General features: G+C 47.8%; 1 protein-coding gene across 1 annotated transcript; it reads left to right on the top strand.

Annotated features, from left to right (window-relative positions):
- Positions 1 to 3,035: 3,035 nt before the first annotated feature.
- LOC105035508 (abscisic acid 8'-hydroxylase 3-like) lies at positions 3,036 to 18,385 on the top strand. Its single transcript, XM_029261968.2, has 9 exons — positions 3,036 to 3,314; positions 3,486 to 3,810; positions 16,009 to 16,158; positions 16,250 to 16,501; positions 16,714 to 16,800; positions 17,537 to 17,615; positions 17,721 to 17,827; positions 17,911 to 18,029; positions 18,137 to 18,385. The coding sequence occupies exons 1-9, from the start codon at positions 3,070 to 3,072 to the stop codon at positions 18,246 to 18,248; spliced, it is 1,476 nt and encodes a 491-aa protein (XP_029117801.2). The 5' UTR covers positions 3,036 to 3,069; the 3' UTR covers positions 18,249 to 18,385.
- Positions 18,386 to 20,309: the final 1,924 nt, after the last annotated feature.

Raw genomic sequence — 20,309 nt, 5'->3', positions numbered from 1 at the left:
GAAGTTAATAGTAAGAACCATTCTATTATATATATATATATATATATATATATATATATATATATATTGAATCTTCCAATAAAAAATTAACATATCAATCAAAATGAGATAATTTTTTTAAAAATAACAAAAATTAGTTAATCATGAAACATAGAATTTTTCATAAAAATTTTTTAATCGATCTTGATAATAATAAATTTTTTTCTACAATGAATAATATGTTGACTTTTTATTGAATAATTTAAAATATACATGATAAAATAATTTTAATAAATAATTTTTTATAAATTTATTTCTATGCACACGGTAGAAACAACTTAGCATGAGATCACTGATAATAAGACCAAAGCTTATAGCATTATGTATATAAAATTTTATAGAAATAATTGAAGAGAAATAAAACATGCACACCAAAGAGAGCTAAGGTCTTGCGCCAATTCTTATTCTGCATTCATACCCTTTCTCCACTATGCCAAAATTGTTTAGGTCCCTCGGCAAATGGAGCTTAATATTTGTAGAACTGAGGTAGTGAATAATATGAGTTTAATAAGAGAATCGGTACTTTTTGGAAACAAACTCCTGATTTGGACGAAAATTTGATAGTTTATAACAAATTTTTACCAACTTATCCTTTGTATTGTATTTACCTTTGTATGACCAGGACTAAAATTTTATCCTTTGTACCATATTTACCAACTTATTTTCATATACTTTCTTTTTAATTTTTTTGTCATGCATTTAGTTGATCCAATGTTAAATTTCTGTTTTACACATTTATTTTGTTTTGATTCATTTGATATTGTATATTTCATATTTATTTTCTATGTTTTATTTTCATATATGTTGAACTTGTTTCTGATTGTGTTTGATGCACAAACTATGTTTTCAGAAGTGAGAGGAGTATTAGCAATATATATTTATTATCATTTCAAGAACAAGAATCATATACGAGTTGGCCCGAGCTTTGCCCAGCCCATGCTTGCCTTGACATCGAAGCTTTAGGCCAGCCAAAAGTGTCGTGCATGTAATCAGATTGGACTTTTGCCGTCTAAGCCCTTGTTTGGACAACCAGGCCTAGATTAATTAACCAACTATTCAATTGCAGTGTAGGCTTTATATGCATGTACAGAAAGAAGGATAGAAATAACAATGGATAGGATTTGAATTGGATATTGTACTATTCATCTCTAAATTCAAATTTAATATTCTATATCCAAACTCTATTCGATATCCGATCGGATAAAAAAAGAGATATCCATCACCATATCCAACAGGTTCGGAGATACCTACGGATAATTCATTTCTCCATATCCAACCCATACCCACTCCATACCTATCTCATACTTAAAAAAGATAAACGACCAAAATAATTTTATATATATTATCAATCAAAACAAAATTATCAATTCAACATAAGACATAATTTATAAGTTCAGATTTATAGAAATCAAATATAAAAATACAATTCAACATAGAATATATAAATAATCAAAATAGTTTTATACATATTATTAATCAAAATAAAATTATCAAAGTAAAATTATAAATATATATATTTAGGTATGGGTTCGGATATTATCCATACTCATAGGTTCGGATCGAGTTTGGGTTCGGGTAGAAAACAGCACTATCCATATCCTATCCATACCCATGCTACAGTTTTTGAGTTTTACCCAAATCCAAACCCAAATCCGATCAAACTTTTTTTTTCAGATTTAACTGGATTTGGATAGGATGCATATCCATCGGATCGGATCGATTTTGCCATCGCTAAAAAGGAAACATACTTGGAGTAATTGGGCTTCCTTTTGGGCTTGCAGTAGCTGCTTTGAGCTGGACTAAGTTCAAATAGGCCGTTATGTTCCAGAAAACTGGGCTTCAGTGGATCAATACATCCATGAACTGCTTGGTGATGGCTAAATATTAGATTAGAAAATGATCAAGCCCAAACTATGGTTTAGGCTTGAATGATGAACATATCTAAATAAATTGGAGTCTGATTCTAATAATGTAGAGGATATCAATAGTCCTACATCGGTTGTGAGTCAAGAGAGATTCGCACTTATAAAGAGAAAAAAATCTTTTCTATGTGAGACGCCTTTTAAAGGATAGAATCATGAGGTCCATGGGCCAGAACGGACAATATCTCACGTGACGGATCGAGCTCTTGTCCGCAATAATGGCGCTCCAGATAGAGATCGAGGTCTATCTCAGTTTCTTGGGACTGAGGTCCGTCTCGACTGACTGTGGAACTCTTCGTACTGTATACATCAGAGTCTCCCTTGACTGGAGGCTCTGTTGTGGTTTTAATAATGTGGAGGGCACTAATAGTCCTACATCGGTTGTGAGTCTAGAGAGACTCGCACTTATAAAAAGAAAATTTTTATTTTTCATATGAGATACTTTTTAAAGGATAAAATCGTGAGGTCAATGGATCAGAGTGGACAATACCTCACGTGACGGACTGAATCTTTGTCCGCATCGATGGATACCTCCATCGGCAGTTACTGAAAGATGCTTAGGCTTAGATAACCCTTCACCAAACAACAAAAAAGGATCGCAACAGCCGAGGAGGGAAAGATTCTTCCAAGTTTTACGGGAATTTAAGTATCAAATTGGAGAAAAAGAATTTTTTTTAAACAAAACCATATGATCCGCAATGCTTCGGTTGTATTAGTTTGGCATCAATTGATAAGAAGATTCTTCATATTTACCTTGCAAGATGGAAGACTCCTTCCTAGCTAGAATAAGATATGGTATCCTTCACGTCCTCCCCGTCCGTGGTTGGTTGGCGAAGACGTACCTACCACTATGTCATTTGTATTTAAAACTCTAACTAGTAAAATGGGACTACTACCTAAACGAGTATTCCAAAGTCTCACAAGTCATCGAGAGCTTTGGCTTCCCTGTTGCATCCAAAAAGAGATTTTGCTTCCCTTTCCAATGGTCTTTCCATTGGTAGACAGACTTATATAAGTGCAAGACCTCACCTAATTAGTAGCCCATGCTTTTTAGCTTCTCTGTACTGAGGTTAATACTTCAGAAATTGGAATCCTTATAGAAGCAAAGATGTGGAAGGTCGTAGCAGAGGAGTGCTTTCTTCAAAATGCCAACTACTGGAATACTGCGTTGGTGACAACGTTCTCTGTAGTACTATCTTTGATGGTATACAAGGCATGGAGAATCTCTACTTCTAAGAAAGGAGAGGTCCCTGGCAAGTTACGGTTGCCCTATCTTGGAGAGACTCTAGCTTTTCTCTCCGCCACCAACAGCACCAAAGGTTGCTATGAGTTTGTCAGGAAACGCCGGCAGTGGTTAGCACTCGTACTCTCCCTTTCATCAACACAGCGATCTATTGGAGTGCATAGTATATTTTTCTTTTAAATTTTTAGTCCAATATGTGAGCTAAAAATGTGTACAAATATTCTGAGATAAAGTTCGCAACTGCGTTGTTTCTAATGTATTGTGTGGGATGGTGAAATTAGGTATGGAAAGTGGTTTAAGACGAGGCTTTTTGGTAAGATCCACATCTACATCCCAAGTCCGGAGGGTGCAAAGACAGTGCTTACGAATGATTTCATAAAGTTCAACAAGGGGTATGTTAAGTCCATGGGGGATGCTGTTGGAAAGAAGAGCCTGCTTACTGTTCCTCATGAGAGCCACCGAAGGATCCGACGCCTCCTTTCGGATCCTTTTTCTATCAGCTCCTTGTCCAAGTTCGTTCAGAAGCTTGACAAGATGCTGCTAGAGAGGTTGAAATCAGTGGAAGAGAAAGGAGGGAGCTTTGTTGTGCTGGACTTCTGCATGAAGGTAGCTCTTCTGACTCTAATCTTGGATGCATCCATTTCATTTCTTTCCCTGTGCTTTGGAATTTTTAGGAACAGAATAATGTCCACTAATCTCAAAGTTAGCAATCTTTGGCTAGGGCCCTTTGAATTTGGGGGTGTTTGATTGGAGAGAGTGGGGTCTGAAATCGGAATCAGAATGGATGACTTTCATTCCAACCGTTTAGTTGGAATGAGTCCCATTCCGATTCCGATTCTAGAGTGGAATGGAAATGGCTCAATCTATATAAAACTCAATCCCTACTCTTTTTTATGGATTCAAATTTTCATTTCGATTTTGATTCCGATCACGTACTAAATACTTCGAGGATTTGGCCATTCCGATTCCAATTCCAAGTTGTTGCGGCCAATCTCCTCGTCGCCTGGTCGCCGGGAACGAGCGCTTGCAAAAAAAAGTCCGCACTGACCGGAGGCGGCTCCGGCGGGGACCCTCCGACGGTCAAGTCAGAGAGGAGACTAGGCAACAGCGAAAAGGAAACAAGGAGCTCAACGAGAGAGAGAGGGAGAGGGAGAAGGAGAGCCTGGGAGTTTTCGAAGGGACCTCTTTAGCACTGTTGTCTTTCCCGATTTATAGTGGGAGGTGGTATGGCCTCACCGTGAGTGATGTAGACAACTGAAGAGTTGTCAAATCGCCGGAGGTTGTCACGTTGTTGACGAGTTGACAGGTCCTAGAAATTAATTCGCGTCCTTGGCAGGACAGCGCCCCAGATTTTCTGGCAGGGGAATGCCTCCTGACGTTCATACGGCGTTTGCTTGATAGGACTGCAACCCGTGTCGCTCATTCGGTGTCTAGAAGGACCTGTAGAGGTGGGGCGTCAGGTATCCAAACCGATGGTTAGTCGGCGGTGTCCCATCCAATAGGAAGTCGGTCACGGGGGATCGGCCCTCAGGTGATCAGAGGTAACGTTGGCCCGTTAGGCCGATCCACTCCGATCGGGCACGATCGGTAGTCACTGTCGGTGTTGCCCACCGTCGGTCGGGCGAAGTCGGTCGGGCGAAGTCGGTCGGGCCCGTAGTAGAGTCGGTGTTGAGGACGGGTCGGCGCTGGTGAGCCGGCAGTAGGGTCGGTCGGTATATCCTAACAGTTGCCCCTCCCACTCCTAAGCCTGATGTCACACTAGCTCGCGTCTCCACGCAGGTGGGGCGTTGGGTGAAAGGAGTGGATTCTTTATTGCGTCCTGCCTTAAATTTGCTGATCTCACCAGCGGATGATCCGAACAAATCGATGTCAGGCATCCCATCGTTTGGTGACTTGACGTCGGTCAATCCGATGTCAGGTGATCAGGTGTCAGACGATCGGGTGTCGGATGATCCGGTGTCAGACGATCGGGTGTCGGACGATCGGGCGTCCGGTGCCTTTTGGGGAACGCAAACCGCCATCCGGCGCCGGCCTTGGGAGCGCGGGCCGCCGTCAGACGTCCCATCGGGGAAGCGAATCGCCATAGGCGATTTAATTCCGGGGCGTGGCCCTGCTGCCATGCATCAGGAGGTCGTTGGGCCGACGTCCTTCACATTAATGAAGGCGATGTGGCCCGATCTGAAAGGGGTGCGCCGAACCGCCGGGTCGGAAGAGGGCCCGGATGCCGCCACGTGTCGACCATCCGAGAGGTCTTGGTCGGCGCAGCCACATCCCGACCATCGATCAACCCTATATATATGGGGCCACTTGTACTCAAAGCTTCATTTCTGACGGTCTTGCTGCGGAGACTCTGCCCAAATAGTTTCTTCATCATCGCCGGCAGCTGCTCCCACCCCATTCTCGCAAAGATTCATCCGGGGTTCGTGCCTCCTTCTGCTCTACTCTCGCTTTTTTTGAAACCTTTTCTTTTCCTTCTCCTTCTTCTTCTTTGGTCTTGTCCTCTCCTTGGTTCCGGTATCATGGCCAGAACTCCACCTCAAAAGGCTCGATCGGAAAACCTGACCGATGACCTTCGATCGACTCCGAAAGTTGAGGCTTCCTCGCTTTCGGGGCCGAATGTCAATCGGCTTCGGGATCAGTATCGCATCCCGGAGCAGTTTCGACTTTTCACCCCTGGGGCCGGGGGTCGGGTTAACAACCCGCCCGCGGGTCAGGTGGCTTTGTACGTCGAGGACCTCCGGACTGGTCTTCGGCTTCCGATTCCGGAGTTCGTTCGGAATCTGTTAGATTATTACGGACTTTGTCCGACGCAACTGGCGCCGAACTCAGTTCAACTAATAATCAGCTTCGTCCTGTTGTGTCAGCTCCTGCCGACCAACCCTCGGATCTCTCTCTTCCGGGCATTCTTTGTCCTCCGACCCCACCCTAAGGCCCGAGGGTGGTGGCTCTTCAACCCTCGGAAGGATCTTTCCTTCATCACTGGCCTTCCATCGTCCATCCATGGGTGGAAGAACCAATTTTTCTTTGTTTCCTCTTCTTTTCCCTAGGGCTTCCCTTCTCATTGGGGCGTGCCTCGAACCGAGGCAAACGAGAACAGTCGAGTGGAGGCGGATGACCAGGAGGATTTCCACCGACTCAAAGACATGTCGGTCCCGAAGCAGAGGGAGCTTGTTACCGAACAAGCCCTCTATGATGCTGGCCTGAGCCTGGTCCCCCGTCTAGGTACCGTCCGATCCATCGGTTGTCTTTTCATTTCACATTCATCCCCGAACATACACTGACTCTCTTGTCGAAATCGCAGGGACGCCGCCGAGGATGAGGCCGACCAATGCCGAAATCAGACAGTACGCGGTGAGGAAGAAGCCGGCATCCGGGGCCGGAATCGGATAGTACGCGGCGAGGAAGAGGCCGACGTCCGGGGCCAGACCCTCACGGCCGCCGAAGAAACCCTCAACCGCAGCGCCGACCGTCGTCGCATCGGCGGCCGATCAGTCAGAGCCGGTAATCACACTTTCGGCTCCGACAGCGCGATCGGAGGAGCGGCCAGCGGAGGAAGCGGCCGAAGGAACATCGGTGATTTCACCGACTGAAGAGGCGTCGGACGCCGTTCGAGAACCCGAACGTCATCCGTCGGTGCCTGCTACTGCGACGGGGGGTGCTCAATCAAGCTCGAGCATCCCCTCCTTGCCTGATCTACGGGCCTGGGCGGCCGATCGGGAGAAAGCCCCGATGGCCCCTGCTGACGACCCAAGGTCGGAAAGTCGCACCGTATCATCTGGCGCTCGGGCCCCCGAAGGAGCGTCAGCCCTGGCCGACCACAACTTGGCCAGGAGGCTATGTCAGGGGATCCTCCTCCCAGCCGATGTGGAGGTTCTAAAGGCTCGACAGGTGACCGAGATGTTGTCTTCATTTTATCCGACCATGGTCGGGGTAAGTTTCGCTCCATCCCTTTCCTTCTTACTGTCTTCATTATTTCGCCTTCCTGATGGTTAGTCCATGTTTGCAGCTGATTTATACTATGTCCGAACTGGAGGCCGGATATCGAAGGTTCGGGGACATCCGAGCGGCCTGGAAGGACAGGACGACGACCGTCGAAGCTGACAAGGCGGCGTTGGTCGAACATCTGAAGCAGTCGACCGACCGGGAGGCAAGGCTGGAAGAAGAGATTTCTTGTCTCGGGTCCGAGCTTAAGTCGGCCCGAAAGGAAGCCAAGCGCAAGGGTCGGACCGCGCGTCGACTGCGATGCGAACGGGATGGCATCGCTGCCGAGCTCGAGGCCGAACACGAGTAGCTCCAGGTCAGCCTGGAGAATCTCGCCAAGATCGAGGAGGACTTGTCGATCGCCCAAGCTGATGTCGACATAGCAAAGGCAGAGGCAGAGTCGGTGAAGGACTCATTCGATCGGGTGGAAGCAGAGGCGAGGTCGGCGAAGGAGTCGCTGAGTCGGGCGGTGGACGACTTCCGCGGCTCCGACAGATATCGGGAGGAACTGCTGGAAACCGGCTTTGCGTCGTATCGGGTGGGGTACGAAGACGGTCGGGATGCGGTCCAGGCCTTGTACTCGGAGCTGGACCTCAGTGGTATCATTCTACCGAGAGCCGAGGACCAAGCTATGGAAGAGGTGGCCGACCCATCGTCGGGAGACGCCACTGCGGCAGAAGAGACCGTCCCAGAGCAGATCGCCGAAGGAGAGATGGTCCTGACTCCTGACCCGGCTCCGATCCCCGATTCAGCACTGGCTTCTGATCCAGTACCGACCTTCGATCCAGTGCCGACCGCCGACCCAGCACCGTCCTTCGATCCGACGCCGACCGTCGACTCAGCGCCGATCATGGTGGATACACCGGTCATCCCCGAGCTTTCCTCGGTCGAAGAGATTGATTTCGAAGGATGATCGCGGCCTTATCTTCTTTCATTTTTTCTTTGCGCACTTGTAATCGGGCTTCGACCCAGTTCTGTAGACCTGAATATACTTAAAAAAATTTTAATTTCATTTTCAACTTCTCTCTCTTGCCTGTCAGGATGTGTCGCGACTTAGAGTCGTGGAGTCATAAGGTCGGAGAGTCGCAGTCCCGACGTACCATATTAGGACACTTAACGACATCCAAAGTTGTCAGTCAAGATAGCCGGTAGCACGCCATAGGGTAGGCAAGACGAACTCCGACCACTAACCGCCCGTCCTAAGGCCTGAGCCAATCGTCCGTTGCTAAGTCGTAAATCGTAGGCCAGAGTCGAACATACGTCGTCCTGGCATGAATCCGGAGTCGACCGACTTCCAGGCACGAGTCCGTTGAGTCGGGCGTGCTAGCGGTGTCGAAGGTCGTTCGCGGGGGCGAAGGTCGACCGACCTTTGGGCACACCCCGATGACCCGAGTGTTGTCCAACATGATCAGTCGGATGGCGTCTGATACATTTCGTACGGCGTCGACGTGTTTGGTCGGGAAAGCGATGGTAAGTCGAGTTCCCACTACCCAGACTTAGGTCGGGTGCTTACGTCGCGCCGTTTGATAAACGGTGGTAAGCTGAATACCCTTCGACCGGTCGCGACCTGGTCGGTAAGTCGCGAATGCGACGTCGGTTGCGTTGGCGCTTTGCCTTTCCCGACCGAAGCAGGGTCGGCAAGTCGCTCGATCGTTCTGTTCGATCATTTTGGCCGAGATTTTTAGATGTAGAAGGAGTGTAACTCCCGTCGTCGCAGATGCGTCGGTTCTTTAAGCGTCCAATGCATCGTTGGCAGCCGGTCCGTCGGTTCGTAGTGGATCATCAAGTCCGAGTCGGGACGTCAGGGACTCGCATCTTTTGGCGAGCGTCGGACAACAGTCGAAGAGTCAAAATTCCAGACTCCGAAGTTTAAAACTGAGTTCGTATTCCAAATGGGGAGATACAAAGTTCACTGATAGTATAACCTCAGATTGTCGGCGTTCCAAGTCCGTGGGATGGCCGTCCCTTCTAGGGTCTCCAGCCGGTAAGCTCTCGGTCCGTAAGTGTCGGTTACCTTGTAGGGTCCCTCCCAGTTCAGGGACAATTTTCTCCGGTCCAGGGGTTTCGAGACCTCCGCCTTTCTCAAGACCAGGTCTCTGGGTCGGAAGAGCTTCGGCTTCACCCTGACGTTGTAATATCGGACCGCCTTTTGTCAGTAGGAAGCCATAAGAAGTTGTGCCTCGCGTCGGAGCTCGGATAAGAGGTCCAAGTCGGCCCTCCGACACTCGGAGTTGTCCGGCTCACGATACTGCTCAACCCTAGTTGATGGCAGCCCGATCTCCAGCGGGATCATGGCTTCCGTTCCATAGGCCAAGCTGAAAGGTGATTCTTCGGTCGGGACCCGGGGTGTTGTCCGGTATGCCCACAGGACGGAGTTCATTTCCTCGACCATTTAGTCGGGTTTTGAGCCCATGCAGTATGGTTCGGTTGGTCACCTCGACCTCACCGTTGGACTGTGGATGCCCGACCGAGGTTAGTCGGTGCGTGATTTGAAACTTTGCACAGAAGTCTCGAAAGTCCTGATTGTTGAACTGTTGTCCGTTGTCGGTAATAATGGTGTTTGACAGTCCGAACCTGAAAATGATGGAGTTCTGCATGAAGTCCTCCATCTTACGCTCAGTGATTTGTGCTAAGGGTTCGGCTTCCACCCACTTAGTGAAGTAGTCGATCGCGACTACAATGAACTTCCGTTGTCCGGATGCCGGAGGAAAGGGTCCGAGTATGTCGATTCTCCACTGGGCGAAAGGCCAAGGGGCGACGACCGGAGCAAGCTGGCCGGCGGGTCGATGCTGTATGTTGGCATACTTTTGGTACGGTTCGCACCTCCGAACCAACTCGCCACGTCCTTCTTCATAGTGGGCCAGTAGTAGCCCTGTTGTAGGACTTTGTAAGTCAAGGACTTGCCCTCCAAGTGATTGCTACAGATTCCTTCATGTACTTCTCTGAGAGCATAGTCTGCGTCGGTCGGCCCCAGACACTTCAGTAAGAGAAGGGAGAATGACCTTTTATACAATCGGCCGTCGATCATCACATATTGGGAAGCCGCCCATCGGAGTCGTTTGGCTTTCGCAGGGTCTTCGGGGGTAGATCCGTCGATCAGATACTGAGCGATCGGGTCCATCCAGCTCGGTTCCGCTGTCAATTGCAGCACCTCTTCGACCTTGTCGATGCTCGATCGTTTAAGACTTTCCACGAATGCCCGGCCCAAGGTGCCGTAGTCGGATGTCGCGAGCCTGGAAAGCACGTCGGCTCGAGCATTTTCTGCCCTGGGGATGTGGAAGATCTCGAAGTACTTGAAGGGTGCCACGAGATCTTTTACTTTTTGATGGTATTTGGCCATGGTCGGATCCTGCACCTCGAACTCGCCTTAGATTTGTCTGATGATCAATTGAGAGTCGGAGAAGACTTTGAGTCAGTCGACCCCGAGCTCCAGTGCCAGCCTCAAGCCCGCGACGAGCGCCTCATATTCGGCCTGATTGTTAGAGGCCTTGAAGTTGAATCGGAGGGCGTGTTCGGTAACCACTCCCTCTGAGTTGGTGAGAAGGAAACCAGCCCCGCTCCCTCGAGCGTTGGAGGCTCCGTCGATGTGCAACACCCAGGTCGAATCGGGGTCACATTCGGAGGTCCCGACCTCCTTGGGGTTCCCTTTTTTCGACGGTCGGTCGGTCGTCGGGCATTCGGCGACAAAGTCGGTTAGAACTTGGGCTTTGAGAGCAGGCCACGGTCGGTATTGGATGTCAAATTCACTCAGTCTCACAGCCCATTTCGCCAGCCATCCCGATGTGTCAGGACGGTGCAGGATTGCTCTCAGGGGTTGGTCGGTGAGGACCACGATAGCATGTGCCTGGAAGTACGGACGGAGCCGCTGTGACGAAATGACCAGAGCGAAAATTATTTTTTCTGCCTTCGAGTACCGAGTCTCGACTTCGTGAAGCACTTTGCTGACATAATATATCGGTTGGTGAACTCGATTCTTGTTCTCTCGGACGAGCATCGAGCTAACTGCCTCCGGGGAGGTAGCTAGGTAAAGGTACAGGATGTCCCCGACCTCCGGTCTTATAAGGAGTGGTGGAGAAGTCAGGTATTTCTTCAGTTTCTCGAAGGCCTGTCGGCACACGTTCGGCCAAGAGAAATGCTTGGCCTGTCGCAAGGTTTTGAAGAACGGAAGGCATCTCTCAGCCGACCGAGAAATGAATCAGCTGAGCGCGATGATCCTTCCGTTGAGTTGCTGCACCTCCTTCTTGGTGTCCGGATGTCGCATATCGACGATGGCCTTGATCTTCTCAGGGTTGGCCTCGATTCTCCGTTGCGAGACGAGGAATCCAAGAAACTTCTCTGAGGTCCGAAGGCACATTTAGTCGGGTTCAGCTTCATCCGGTGTCGTCGTAGAGTGCGGAAGGTTTCTTCGAGATCCCGGACATGATCCAGAATTTGCGCACTCTTCACCAGCATGTCGTCGACGTATACTTCCATGTTGCATCCGATCTGATCTTTAAAGACCTTGTTGACAAGTCGTTGGTAGGTGGCGCCGGCGTTCTTCAGTCCGAAAGGCATTACTCTGTAGCAGTAGAGGCCCTTGGGGGTCACGAAGGCAGTGTGCTCCTCGTCTTTGGGTGCCATCCAGATCTGATTGTACCCGATGAAGGTGTCCATGAAGCTGAGTAGTCGAAATTCGGACATCGCATCCACCAACTGGTCGACCTTCGAAAGCGGAAAGCTGTCCTTCGGACAGGCCCGATTCAAGTCGGTGTAGTCGATGCAAATCCTCCACTTCCCGTTGGCTTTCTTCACAATGACAACATTGGCAAGCCAATCGGGATATGTAATTTCCCTGATGAAGCCTGCCTCGAGTAGCTTGTCCACTTCTTCGTCGATGGCCTCCTGTCTTTCAGGAGCAAAAGATCTTTTCTTCTACCTCACCGGCTTCATCGTTGGGTCGATGTTGAGTCGGTGGGTGATTGTCTCCGGGGGGATGCCCGACATATCTCCTACCGACCAAGCAAATATGTTAGCATTGGCCTTCAGCAGCTCTGCCAACCGTTGTCATTCTGGGTTGGATAGTTGAGACCCGACCCATACTGTTCGGTTGGAGTTCTCCGCTATTGAGATGGGGATGAGCTGTTCGGCCGATTTTTCTCGTTCTTCCTCCTTCCGTTGGTCTAGCTTGTCGATCGTCAGGGAGCCCTTCGACTCCTCGCTTTGAGCGGAGATCTGAAAGCATCGGCGAGCGAGCTGTTGGTCTTCGCTCATCTCCCCGACTCCATTTTTTGTCGGGAACCGAACCAGGAGGTGATACGTCGAGACTATCGCCCTGAGGGTATTTAGTCCGGGTCTTCCAAGTATGGCGTTGTAAGCCGAAGACACTTGGACGACCGCAAAAGTCAAATGGACTGTGCTTTGTCGTGGTTCGGTGCCAACCGTCACGGGCAGAGTGACTTCTCCTTCCACCGCGACAGCATCTCCAGCGAAGCCTATCAGGGGCGTAGGGACTCTCTTGAGTCGGTCGGTCGACAGTCACATCCGGAAGAAGGTCGAGTAAAATAGAACGTTCGTTAAACTTTCATTATCTACAAAGATTCTTTTTACATCATAATTTGCTATTGTTGCCGAGACAACAACAGCGTCATCATGGGGAGTTTGGATGCCTCGAACATCTTCTTCTGTAAAAGTAATTACATCGTCCGGGCGTGGCTTCTTCGTCGACTCCCCTCCAGCAAACATCCTCGGGCCCAGTCATTTGGAAATCATATTGATGACCCCGGCCGTAGGTCGGTTATTCGTCGCTTCTTCAGTCGGCTGGGGTCGTTGATCGACGACGGGCCGGATCGACGAATTCCTTCGAAACTTGCCGAGGTATCCCCGACGTATGAGGGCCTCAATTTCATCCTTAAGCTGGATGCATTACTCGGTATTGTGGCCATGGTCTTGGTGGAATCGGCAGTACTTCCGTCGGTCGAGGCCCTTTGCCTTCAGAGGCGGAGGCCGTCGCAGGTACTCTTCGCCCTCGATCTCCATCAAAATCTGTGCACGAGGAGCGGAGAGAGAAGTGTAAGAGTCGTACCTGGGATGTGTCGGCCTTAGGCTCCGCCGTTGGGGCGACATCTGGTTCCGTCGTGGGGGTGAGACCCGACTGTCGGTCGGGGGCCTGCCAGGCACAGCAGGGTCCCGATCCTTCCTCCGCTTCTCCTTCGGACCCTTGGGCTCGGCCAGACGCCGGTCGGAAGCTCCTTCATCCGCGCGCATGTACTTGTATGCACGCTCCAGTAATTTAGCGTACGTTCGGGGGAGGATTTTATCCAGGGAGTAGGTGAATCGGGATGCCCTCAACCCGCGCTTCATGGTCGAAATGGCCATGTCTTCATTGAGGTCCCGAACCTCAAGCGTGGCCGTGTTGAATCGCGCCACGAAGTGTCGGAGCGTCTCGTTTTCTCTTTGTTTGAGGGAGAAAAGGCTGTCCGATGTTCGCGACGGCTTCCGACTGGTGCTGAAATGGGCCACGAAGGAGTGCTCGAGCTGTCTGAAGGAGTGAAACTTTCCGATCGAAGATCGAAGTACCAGGCCCTGGCAGCTTTGCAGAGCGTGGCGGGGAGGCCGATGCAAAGGAGAACGTCGGTTGCCCCTTGAATCGTCATGAGAGCTTTGTAGCTCTCCAGGTGGTCGATTGGGTCGGTGGAGCCATCGTAAGGCTCCACGTGCGGCATCTTGAACCGACTGGGGATCGGTTCATCGAGGATGAGTCGGGAGAGGGGTTGGGCGGTCTGGAAGTCGACGTCGTTTGAAGACTTCTGCCCGTCCACCTGCAGCTGGACAAGCCGACGGTCGATTTCTTCGAACCTGCGTTCGTAGTCGTCGATCCGTCGGTGCTGGGAGACCCCAGGAGTGGAGTCTCCGAAAGAGTCCGAGAGAGAGGCGGACGGCATTCGCGGTCGCTTCTCCTTCCTTGCTCGTTCCAGCTGGGAAGGAGAAGGCCATCGAGACCGACGGGTGTCACGCCACGGGTGCCCCTCCTCCTCTCGGTGGGAGCGCTGAGATAGGTGCTCCGGAGGGGGCGACGGAGACTAGTGCGGACGTCGGCGGCTGCTCCTGGAGGGCATCGGGCGCGCCGCCAATTGCTCGACCGGTGAAGGTGGCTGCCGAACCGGTTGCTGTTGAAGGCTTTTGACCGCGTCTGTCAGCACGGTCATCTGCCGCATGATTGCCGCGATCTGTGCCTCCGTGGTCACTGTGGGATGCGGAGAGCTGGGTTCCACCACAGAGGGTGGGGGAGAGGCCTCTTCCTGGTGGGAAGAGCGTCTCGCCGATCCAGTGATCCTCGATCGCTGAGCTTTTGTCTTTGTCATCTCGAGTTCCGTGGGGGCTATAATCCCTGATGCTGTCGATCGTGTGTTTACGGTAGTCCCCCCTACCTGGCGTGTCAATCTGTTGCGGCCAATCCCCTCATCGCCTGGTCGTCGGGAACGAGCGCCTACAAAAGAAAGTTTGCACTGACCGGAGGCGGCTCCGACGGGGACCCTCCGATGGTCAAGTCAGAGAGGAGACTAGGCAACAGCGAAAAGAAAACAAGGAGCTCAACGAGAGAGAGAGGGAGAGGGAGAAGGAGAGCCTGGGAGTTTTCGAAGGGACCTCTTTAGCACTGTTGCCTTTCCCGATTTATAGTGGGAGGTGGTATGGCCTCGCCGTGGGTGATGTAGACAACTGGAGAGTTGTCAAATCGTCGGAGGTTGTCACGTTGTTGACGAGTTGACAGGTCCTAAGAATTAATTCGCATACTTGGCAGGACAGCGTCCCAGATTTCCTGGTAGGGGAATGCCTCCTGGCGTTCGTACAGCGTTTGCTTGATAGGACTGCAGCCCATGTCGCTCATTCGGCGTCTAGAAGGACCTGTAGAGGTGGGGCGTCAGGTATCCAAACCGATGGTTAGTCGACGGTGTCCCACCTGATAGGAAGTCGGTCATGGGGGATCGGCCCTCAGGTGATCAGAGGTGACGTTGGCCCGTTAGGCCGATCCACTCCGATCGGACACGATCGGTAGTCACTGTCGGTGTTGCCCACCGTCGGTCGGACGAAGCCGGTCGGGCCCGTAGTAGAGTCGGTGTTGAGGATGGGTCGGCGCTGGTGAGCCGGCAGTAGGGTCGGTCGGTATATCCCAACACAAGTCATTCCGATTTTTATTCCCATTCTGATTTCGGTTGCGAACCAAACAACCCTTCAAAGTATTCATGGGATGCTAATTATTTAAGGGAATTCAAATAATAAAATCCTCGATGTCTCTAGAAGGGCAGAATATAGAAATGATTGGCAAGGTTCTGCAAATTAGACATACAAATTGATCCCCACTGCACATGAATGTTTCTTCTTCTTTGATCTCTTCAACCAATCATCAGAATTTGCCTCAAAATACTTGGTACCAATCATTAAATCTAAAGACATTAAATGATGCTGGTTTTCCGACAGATCTTTAAATACAAAAAAAGAATGGTATTAGGTCTGCTTGTTAAACATAATGTGAAGTAGAAAATTTTAATCTCTCCATCGTGAGCCACTGCCTTTATGTATCTCTCATAATCCTTCGCCAACTATATTCATGCATTATGTGCTTGCTTTATTTCATATAAGAATTAGCCCACCTTGTAAGGTTGTACTTGGCATATTCTTTAACAATGTACACTTAGGTCGCTAATATGAAGCTATCGTTCCTTGAATGATAGATTTAAACTTTTAGTGGAAAGGTCTCAGGTCTCTTGTCACACCATATACAATAGTCCACTATGGAGTTGAAGGAGGCAATGGCTAAAACATAACATGCAAGAATTTGATATGCAGGTGACTTTTGATGCAATGTGTGATATGTTGATAAGTGTCACAGATACAAAACTCTTGCAAGATATAGAGCAGAAGTGCAATGATGTGTCCAACATGATGTTGTCCTTCCCTGCCATGATCCCTGGAAGCAGATACTACAAGGGCATGAAGGTAGTGGTCTATTTTAATTCCTCTGTTCTCTTTAGTTGCCAGTTCCATTTTCTCAGCTTTCTTATAAGCCAACAATTACATCTGAATGCAGGCAAGGAAACAGCTCATGCAAATCTTCAGCAAGATGATCACGCGTCGGAGGAGTGGAATGGAGTATGGTGATGACTTCCTCCAAGCAATGCTACAAAGGGACTCACTACCGGAGGATGAAAAGCTCAGTGATGAAGAGATCATGGATAACCTTCTCACTCTGATCATTGCAGGGCAAAGCACAACAGCAGCAGCCATGATGTGGAGCGTCAAGTTTTTAGATGGTAACGGACATGCGCAGGAGAGACTAAGGGTGAGCAGAAGAAGATGTGGTTTTCACTATGAACAAAATTTAATTTCCTCACGATCCTAGACTTTTTCCCCTGATGGAGGTTTTTTTTTTTTGAGCCACCCAGAAAGTGAACCTGCATTGATTGTCCAACTGCCAAACAGTCAATATTATTTCTAAGGATGTGTTAGAAATAAGATTAATTATGAATCTGCATGACCGAAACACCTATGCAGGAAGAGCAACTCTCTTTAACTCGAAGTAAACCAGAAGGAGCACTGCTCACTATGGAAGATCTGAATTCCATGACATATGGCTTAAAGGTAAGACAGCCTTAAATTCTTCAGCCATGAGTATTTTCTTGGCATTACTGCAGCTTCTAATGTCTCATGCTACAGTGATTTCTACCCTACTTAACACCAATTATCATAAGACTAGAGAGCAAAAAAATACTAGCTTGTACTCAATCTCTGCTTAATATCCCTTTTTACTTTACATCAACTGCCAAGGACCATGTAGTTTGAACACAAGTCATCTCTTCAATAAGTTGATTGTTAATCCTTGAAATTTTTGAATATCATGTGATAAACCTGACTGCTCTATGATATATCTTAAGATCTTTCTAGACTTCAACTTCTTTGGATGTCATTGTGGGCAATACGTCTGTATGCTATTATTCATGTAAGCAACTCAAAACAGATATAATCACTTGATGGGTACGATTGAAATGCTGGGCACTGGTCCTTTGCTAACAAATAGCAACGCATTTAAGTTTATGACATTCTAATGGACTTAAATTTTATCAAAAAAAATTTGCCATATTATCACAATTCACTGCTCTGATTCCTCAAAAGAAGGAAAATCACTGTTCTGATCTTTTCTGTCCTTTATGCATGGGTATATTGCCCTATGATAAGCTCAGACCCATATTATTCCCCATAGGTTGCAATGTACACCAATACATTAAGCAAGCTTAAGACCTACCACCTGTCTTTCAATTCTTCGATGACAATAATGTGGTGAATTGGTACTCAATGGATTTTTGACTTTGATGTGTAGGTTGTGAAGGAAACATTGAGAATGTCCAACGTTTTGTTGTGGTTTCCTCGTGTGGTAATCGAGAATTGTGTCATTGAAGGTAGAAGTCACCGGTCGATTCCAAACACAATCCTCCTTGCACTTGGTTAATAATGTTCTTAATGATAACCACATATTTATTGATGCATGAATGTTTCCCTCGCAGGATTTGAATTGAAGAAGGGATGGCATGTGAATGTTGATGCAACTCAAATACATTATGATCCATTATTTTATAAGGATCCATTAGAATTTGATCCATCAAGATTTGACGTAAGTTTTTCAGATCACCTTCTGCAATTGTCCCTTTCAACTTTATTTAATTATCTCAAAGAACATGACATTCCGCTTTACAGGAAATGCAAAAGCCATACACTTTCATACCTTTTGGATCAGGAGTTAGGACATGCCTTGGGATAAATATGGCAAAAGTAACCATGTTGGTATTCTTACATAGGCTAACGTGCAGCTATAGGTGCGTTAGGTCATTTCCAGTAATTTCTTACACTTGATTTTTTTTTTTTTATTGCAATTGATTTTCATTGCAGTATTTTTTTTTTTTTTTTTTGGAATGCCATGTAGATGGAAAGTTGATGATATGGACCCAAGTCTGGAGAAGAGAGCTCACATCCCAAGATTAAGGAGTGGTTGTCCCATCACCTTAATACCAGTAAAGGACGTGGAAGGCATGTAGATTTGGAAAACCGGCTTGCTTAAGATGGTGGAGATGTGAAGAAACTCTGACGAAGTTTGAGAGATGTGAAGACACTGATCACAGATGTCATGTAAACTTAGATAATCACAACTTCTATTAAAGAATTATCCATGTTGATCAGCATATATATATAAACATTATCTTATCTAAAAAAAAAAAGGGTGATATCTAATATCTAGCTCTACTAAGATGTGGCTAACTTGAGCTTCTGCTTCATCTTAGCATTGGGCGGTGCACCAGTGCTCACCGATTCAGCAAATTTGCCTGCCTTCCTGATGCTCACAATCACCTCGCCGAGGTCAGCATAGCTGGTTACTCGTCAGAGTGCTCTTGGCAGCATCCACATTGATTTCATCAACGCCTGCCAGCAAGTTACAAAATCATGGTGCGATCACGAGGACAAGAATAGCAGGACAAAGTTCCATTTATTCTTGGTTTTATCGAGCATGTAATACAGCAGGAAGAGGTTCTTGAGGTATCCAGGACACATCATTCCTAATAAGCTAAATCAGGAGACACTTTAAGCGAACAGATAATTTAGATAAAAGAAACAGAGCAAAGCAATCTTTCGGCACAGGCTAAGAGCGGGACTTGTTTCTTTACCATCACAATATCCAGACGTAGGTACAAGGCGTTGGTCGTTCACCACCAATTACTGTACCAGATGATTCCTGGTAAAATACAAGGCTGTAATTTGCAAAGAGGTTGGTGTAATTTTGTGCCATCAGAGGGTAAAAGATGATGAGAACACATTTATCCTCACCAAACATAATACATATGTAAATAAGTATAAGTAATATAATATATGGGTTAGGTTTTCCCTAGCTCTTTCCATCAAAAAAAATATCCAGACGTAAGTACAAGGACGGCTGACAAGAAGCTATTAATAGTGAGAATGCAAAAGCCTACCCCAGAAGCTACAGGATATTCTTGATGCTCGCTAAAGAGCCCCTTGTAAAGCAGCTGCTTAAACCAAAACAAAGGAAAGAAAAAAAAAAAAAAAGCTTTGGTGTCATAAATGGGACAAGTGATCCTAAATGCATTTGCGAGCTGGTTAAAAAATAGATATGTTAGAAGATTCATATTACCTTCTAGCCCAGCGAGCTTCTGCTTGCACTTTCGGCAAGAGATGCCGACCTTGAGCACCACGCTCTTCACCATGGATCAGCTACTCTGATGGCTCAAAAGGGTAATGATATTGGATTGGATTTTAACCAAAGGCCAAAATCTAATTAGGATCTGTTGCGGAAGATTTTCGATCGCATACAGATATAGTTGGAGCTGACTGGAGACCACCCGAGCATGTGCCCACCATACTTATGCCTTCTTGTGATTTTTTCTCCTTCTTTTCTGTTGCGTCAGATTCCTGATTTGATCGTCAGAGGATTCTCATCGGAGCTAATTCTGGTCGGGACTCCTTTGCAGAAATGCCGTTCTGATGATCTCCAATCTGCTCTAGCCATATCCATACGCGGTCGAAAATCTTCCACAACAGGCTCTCCTTCTAGCGTCCCATACTTGTGCCCTCTTGTAATTTTTTCTTCTCCTCTGTTGTATCAGGTTCCTGATTTGATCGTCGGAGGATCCTCATCGGAGCCAATTTTGGTTGGGATTTATTTTGCAGAAATATCGCTCCGGTGGTCTCCAGTCTGCTCTAGCCGTAGCCATGCACGGCCGGAAATCTTCCACAATAGGATCTTTTGAGTTGGTCAAATTCCTCTTATAAACTTTGTCATGGATATCTTTCTTGGCAAGGTCCTCACTTGTCATCTTCTCCTCTTCACCACATTCATGAATTACTTCAGTTAAATTGGAATGGCTCTAAGCGGCATTCAGATAATCTCCAAGGTTGCTCCACCATATCATTCTCTATTTTTATTTTTTTCTGTTCCAATAGGCCTTTATAGCAAAATATATAGAGGTCGGCTAGGGGCATATATCTCTTTGAGCTCTTGACCCTGGCTGCGAAGCTTCGGACTGTATGGACTAGGATTATTTTTGTTTGTCGGACCTTTCGGGCCAACTATTTGATTATTGAGG

This window comes from Elaeis guineensis, chromosome 13 (genome assembly GCF_000442705.2).
Source record: "Elaeis guineensis isolate ETL-2024a chromosome 13, EG11, whole genome shotgun sequence".
In the NCBI taxonomy this organism is placed as follows: Eukaryota; Viridiplantae; Streptophyta; class Magnoliopsida; order Arecales; family Arecaceae; genus Elaeis; species Elaeis guineensis.
Note: the sequence above shows the minus strand (reverse complement) of the source record. Positions and strands in the feature narration are given on the sequence as shown.